The sequence below is a fragment of the Galeopterus variegatus genome, unplaced genomic scaffold, assembly GCF_000696425.1.
Source record: "Galeopterus variegatus unplaced genomic scaffold, G_variegatus-3.0.2 Scaffold3621, whole genome shotgun sequence".
In the NCBI taxonomy this organism is placed as follows: domain Eukaryota; kingdom Metazoa; phylum Chordata; class Mammalia; order Dermoptera; family Cynocephalidae; genus Galeopterus; species Galeopterus variegatus.
Genome location: NW_007729732.1, coordinates 73329 through 80056, shown reverse-complemented (window position 1 = coordinate 80056; position 6728 = coordinate 73329). Strand labels below are relative to the sequence as shown.

General features: G+C 41.8%; 1 protein-coding gene across 1 annotated transcript in view; it reads left to right on the top strand.

The window, feature by feature from the left end:
- LOC103601184 (dimethylaniline monooxygenase [N-oxide-forming] 5-like) overlaps window positions 1-6728 on the top strand; it is a 15561-nt gene that overhangs the window by 2792 nt on the left and 6041 nt on the right. The window contains exons 2-5 of the mRNA XM_008585564.1: window positions 794-982; window positions 1424-1586; window positions 4540-4682; window positions 5789-5988. Coding sequence (XP_008583786.1) covers window positions 794-982; window positions 1424-1586; window positions 4540-4682; window positions 5789-5988 — 695 coding nt within the window. The remainder of the gene's footprint in view (window positions 1-793; window positions 983-1423; window positions 1587-4539; window positions 4683-5788; window positions 5989-6728) is intronic.

The following is a 6728-nucleotide window of genomic DNA, read 5'->3' as shown; positions in this document are numbered from 1 at the left end:
TGATAAACATGTACTGCTCTTGTAATTGGAAAAAATTGCCAATAATTAAAAAGGGAAAAGAGAAAGTCTAATCTAATTATGATCGCTATTTGGGGCCGGCCCGTGGCTCACTCGGGAGAGTGCGGTGCTGATAACACCAAGGCCCCGGGTTCGGATCCCATATAGGGATGGCTGGTTTGCTCACTGGCTGAGCGTGGTGCTGACAACACCAAGCCAAGGGTTAAGATCCCCTTACCAGTCATCTTTTAGAAAAAAAAAATAAATAAATAAAAAAAAAAAAATAATAATAATTATGATCGCTATTCTTCCCTATCAGTCACTACAAACAGCTCAGGACTTTCTGGGTACCCTCTGCCCAGGACTCTCCGGTCACCCCTCAGTCCAGAACTTGAACCTGCATCAAGCTCTGTGGGCAGAGAGGCAGCCCTCATCTTCTCCTGCTTATTTTCACTCTCTGGTGTTTTACATTTTTTTTAGTTCTACATTTTTTTTTTTGCATATTCTTTCCATGTCCTTCTGTTCACTCCCCAACAAATTCTTTTGCTCTTGGTGTTCTACATTTTTTTTTTGCATATTCTTTCCATGTCCTTCTGTTCACTCCCCAACAAATTCTTTTGCTCTTTTTAACTATTTTCCACAAAATACTTTGTCTCTTAGTGAAGGTAAGGAAGAATTGACTTTCTTTGAAAGAATTCAGCCCAGGAGCTTTGTAATTTGACATATTAACAGATTTCTTTTTTTAAGCATTGCTCTTGTATTCTAAAAACCAGTGAGTGTCTTTTTTTCTTGGCAGGAGAAGACTGAAGGTGGCAGGCCAAGTATCTATAAATCTGTCACCAGCAACACTTCGAAGGAGATGACAGCCTATAGTGACTACCCATTCCCTGACCATTTTCCTAACTACTTGCACAATTCCAAAATCATGGAGTACCTCAGGATGTACGCCAAACACTTTGACCTTGTGAAGCACATCCAGTTCCTGGTAAGTGTAGAGACCACCAGCACCTGTGAGACCCTCTCTAGAGAGTGGCGACCTGGGCCAGGGCAAAGTGCAGTAAGGCATCCATTCGGCCTTGGGGTGATCCCAAGACCACGGGTTCACTTTACGTACATTTCCAATAAAGGCAACGAGGGCTTCTCTCCTCACTTCCTTTAGGAAAAAAGTAGGGTGGCTTGGCTGACACACCAGATGGGACATCTGATGTTGACTCATTATGAGTACATTCAGAACCACAGTTGGGAACAAGCAAGACTGTGTCTCTACTTAAAGAGGTCTCCATAGGGAAATCAATTTTAAAGGAATTCCTTTATGAAACCCTGGAGGAGAATAGCTATGACCAACCTTACTCACTAAGGCCAAGAGCTCTTGGAAAGGAGGGCACTGGGAAGAGCGGTCACGAGTCTGAGTCTGTCTCATCCCCAGTCGAAGGTGTGCAGTGTGAGGAAGCACTCCGACTTCTCTTGCACAGGACAGTGGGAGGTTGTGGTCGAGGCTGAAGGCAAGCAGGAATCCTGCGTCTTTGATGGGGTTATGGTGTGCAGTGGCCTTTACGCCCATCCCTTCTTGCCCCTCCAGAGCTTTCCAGGTATGTCAAACAGAATGCTAAGGCACTGGTTTTGTGGGTTTTTATCATTGTTGCTGTTGTTATCTTTGAAAAAAGTGTATAACTCTGAAAGTTACCTCGTTTTCACAATAACTATTAGCTTTTCTGATTATAAAGTAATGAATGCTCTTTGAAAGTCCATTCAAATAATGTATTATGTTATAAAATTGAAAATAAAAATTACAAAATATCTCATCAGCCCTACTTCTGGGCTATTTTAAGAGCAAAGTTCTACATTTTACCACAATTGGGAGGTTGTTTTTTGTTGGTAATAGTCTGCAACAAATAGTAAGATCAAAGCTACAGAAAATATTTTAAGATTTGGCTTTATTTCTGAAGGTGTATATGTATGCATAGTGTGACAAATACAAATAGCTTTGTGCTAGAGTCACCATGCATCTTAGTATAGACTGCAATGCCATTGTTTACTATTTGGAAGCTTAAGCAGCCTGCCTGTAACGAGCAGTGCAGGGATGATTTACCTGCATGAGGTCTCCCCGTTCATCTCTAGAAGTAGGATGTATACTCAGTTTTTTTGAACAGGGATGAGCCTGAGAGTCCTTTGGGGTTCTCAGGAGATGCTGGACTCCCCCCCACCCACTTCCATTGCTATGAGTGTCTTTGTTTCCCAGTGTATGAGAAGATAGAGAAGGGTATAATTGGTCAAGAGAGGTCTACTTTTTATTTAGTTAGTTAATTAGAGATTTTAGCATTCCGGTATTTATTCATTCAACATTAATTCAAGAAATGCCTATTGAGCACCAGTTGTTAGCCAGAGGCTCAGAAGAGAACAAAACAAAAAGCCTCTGTCCTCAAGGAGTGTGCATGGTAGATATGTTGGAGGCAATGACTGCTGAGGAGAAGCATTTAGCAGGAAAGCAGGAGGGGTTTTAGCAATAGACAGTTGTGCTGCATGCAGTATTAGGTAAGGTGGCCAGGCAAGGCTTCGGTGAGAAAGGAACATTTGAGTAATACCCAAAGCAGTTGAGGAAGTGATGCAGTTATCTGGGGGAAGCAACCGTGCTGAAGGAACAGCATGTGCAAAGGCCTCCAGTGGGCGTGTGCCTGATCGAGCCAGTGTGGCTGGAGTGAAAAGAAGGAAGGAGATGATGCTAGACAGTGAATGGGGGACCAGATCAAGAAGGGCCTTTAAGTCCTTTGTTTGGACTCTGGCCTTTGACTTTGAGTGAGGTGGGAGCTGCTGGGAGGTTTGAACTGAGCATGCTGCAGTCAGTTCAGCAACCTTGTTAAGATAACTGGGGAAGAGGATGGTAATGATGTGAGCTGGGAAGCCAATGTGGAGGCTCTTGCAGTAATCCAGGTGAGAAATGGTGGTGGTGTAGATCAGGGTGTAGCAGCGGAGACAGAGAGAAGTGCCTGGATCTTGGATATAGTTTGAAGGCAGAAGTGAGAGGATTTGCTGATGGATTAGATGTGAGATGTGACAAAATAGGAAAGTCAAGGATAACTCTAATGTTGTTGGCCTGAGCAGTGGAGTTGCCATTTCCTGAAATAAGGAAGGCTGTGGGAAGAGCAGACTCTTCCTGCAGGAGGCAGGGAGATTGAGGCCACAGAATGACAAGGTCCCAGAGATGCTCATTGAAAATGGGACTGGATGGGATTGAAGGCATTCAAAGGAGAGAGTTAAACATTTTTCAGGCAATTACTATATCATAGGATCATACAAATGGACCTTTATACTATACCTATGCAGTAGGTGAAATGATTTCCACTTTACACATTACAGATGTAGCTGCTGGTAAGAACTGAGATTCATGCATAGGCTTGTGTGACCTCAATGTCTTCTCCCACAGTGACTCACAGAGCAAGGGGCTCATTTTGGAATAGAAGAGAAATGGTGATAGAGTAAGGGTGAATGAAAACACAGTAACTTTTAGGTGTCAAAGTACTCACCTAAGATTTTGTTATTTCATACAAATGAGAAAAAAGGCTATTTTCAGGGAGTAGGAGGGACCATAGTGGGCCAAGGAGAGGAGACATAACTGAAATAGCTGCAGTAAGATCATTGATGGGGAGCCTATCCCACCCATAGACAATTGAACTTGGCACAGAGGGTGTTTGGGAACAATTAAACCCATGCAGGCATTCACTAGGTGAATATCCAAGAACTGCTTCCAAGAGAAAGCTGAAATTTTGGAGCAGATTCTGTAGGGAAGAAGGAACATGTCAAGGACAGGACCACAATCAGGACGCAGGGAGGCTGTCCAGTGTCATGTCATATGAGGAGCAAATGAATCTTATATGTTCAGACCCCAGTGTTGTTGAAAAGATGAAATGCTGCAAAATCAATCAGACTTTGTTGCTTTGCCATATGAGGTTTTTCTTTAAGTCAGAGCAAATTTTTAGGCAAAAATAAGTTCTTACATCCTCTCAGCTTCTGAACTGTGGGTCATGTTGGAGTATTTGTCCCCAGTAGGGAACGGAGCAATGGTGCCAGCAGGAAGGATGTTCTGGGCCCAGGAAGGGAAGTAAACAAACTTGTTCATCCCAGCAAAGATGAAGCTTGGGTCAGGAAAACAAGCTAGAGGAAACCAGATTTAGAGCAGTGGTTGTAAACAACACAGGTAACGGATGAGGAAGATGTGTTGTTAAGTAAAAGCTGAGCTCCTCCTTGAAGTCCTGGAGGATATAGAGAAGTAAAAAAGAGGCAGAAATGAGATATCTGAGTTTCTCAGAAACCTGGGGGTTTGTTTGAGCGAGGAATTTGCAGTCTCAGTCAAAACTGTAGCAGGATTTATCCTGCCTGATGATGTTGGGCAAGCTCAGTCACGGAACTGGCATCAGTAGACCAGCAAATGAGATGTTTAAATAAGATGGCCTTTGAGTTCAGTAATAAGCTTTAGAACATGCCAGAAGTTACATAAAATAAAATAAAATAATGACCACTACTTGAACATTCTTTTCTTGCCCACAGGGATCAAGAAGTTCAAAGGTCAATATATCCACAGTTGGGAATACAAGTGTCCAGAGAAATTCCGGGAGAAGAAAATCATTGTGGTCGGCATTGGAAATTCTGGAGCTGATTTGGCAGTTGAGCTTAGTCACGTAGCTGCACAGGTTTGGCTCCTAAAATTCTCTGCCCATGGCTCTGAGATGTAAGCATCCCATGACACATGCATAGCGTGCACCCACACCGCTTCAGTCCTGATAGTTAATTACCTCTTCACACCTCTTTTCTTGGTAGACATCTTAATAATCCATTTTTTTAAAGTGCTAATGGAATAAACACAAATATTTCAAACTTTAGTGACTGCCATTTTGGGTACATTTATCAAAGTCTGGAGGTTTTATCAGCTCAGCCAAGAGTTTCAGAAATGAACATACCAGAAGACCATTTTTAAAAATTTCTTTATTTTTCATTGACATGACATGATACCATCTCCCAACTCTGACCCCTTCCGTACTTAGATTCTAAGGACACAATTAACAAAGTGTTCTAGATATGGTAATGCTGCAGCTAGCAGATGATGGGATCTTATGTGTCAATTTGTTGATTTCTAGTCTTCTTGCGTTAATTGGNGAATAAACACAAATATTTCAAACTTTAGTGACTGCCATTTTGGGTACATTTATCAAAGTCTAGAGGTTTTATCAGCTCAGCGAAGAGTTTCAGAAATGAACATACCAGAAGACCATTTTTAAAAATTTCTTTATTTTTCATTGACATGACATGACACCATCTCCCAACTCTGACCCCTTCCGTACTTAGATTCTGAGGACACAATTAACAAAGTGTTCTAGATATGGTAATGCTGCAGTTAGCAGATGATGGGATCTTATGTGTCAATTTGTTGATTTCTAGTCTTCTTGCGTTAATTGGTTTTTCCAGAATTTGGAACTTTAGAGATTGCAGGCATCAAGCACTGCTTGGGAGAAGGTGCAAAGGGTAAGTGGGTGGGATCCGGAAGGAAGCTTGGGCAGGTCTCTGGAGCTATAAGCAACATGCCAGGTGTACCGGTATGTGTGATTATGTGTGTCTGTGTGTGACTATATCTGTCGGTCTACTTGAATTTGAGAAGAGAGGAGCACTTCAGGCTAAAAAGGCAAGAGAGCTCTTATCTATTTCTCATCATGAGCCAAATAAGCTGAAGGGCTGAAAAAAAGCATACTATGAAAGGAAATATATTTCCAGGCAGTTATTTTTTATTTGCCTTCTCTTTTAGGTGTTTCTCAGCACAAGACGGGGTACATGGATTTGGAACCGGGTCTGGGATCATGGGATGCCCATGGACACTATCCTCTTTACTCGTTTCAACTCTATCTTAAGCAAATTATACCCTACATTCTTAATCAACAGATGGGCAGAGAATAAATTAAATGTTCGCTTTAACCATGAAATTTATGGTTTGCAACCTCAACACAGGTATGTTCCAGGATTTTTTAAAAAATAACTTTGCCTCTGCTTTTTGGAGTCAGTAGGTCAGACTTGGAACATAGAGATGTTTATTAAAGTCTTTGTTTACCACCTTGAAAATAGACTTCAGCTATCCTAGGAAAAAGTTAATCATTGTTTCCTTTTTCATGCTTCTTTCAATCATTCTATTCACCTTAGAGGAAAGAAATTGAGTCAGGAATATGGTAGCAGCTTCAGCTGTCCTGCACCCTGCTTCATGCTCTCAGGCTACTATTCACTTCTCCTTTAGACTCTGAGACCTTCATGGGGTGGGCAAGTAGCAGATGATGTATTATGTCATAAAAATCAACTCCATTTTCCCAGGCCAAAAGAAAGAATCAGAAATCTGGTAATATGACATAAAGCAATAAGAGGGGAGACTTAGGGAAGGGAGAAAATAGAAAAGAGCACTGGACCTGCCATCCTCAGCCTTGGCTTAACAAATCTCTAGTGCTTTATTAATGTATGAGACCTGCCACATGACCTTGCATTCATATTCTTTCTCTCTCTCTCTCTCTCTCTCTCTCTCTCTCTCGGTATGTTGGTAAATGTAATCCCTATCTACCTATCCATTGTGAGGCATAAATGGGGAAACACATAAAATTGCCTCTCTGTATAGACTAGATAAATTCGATGAATATTTTTTGACTTCCTGCCATGATCAAGTAGGGTTCTGGGTCCCGGGGGTAGAAGATAGCTACGCCAGATAG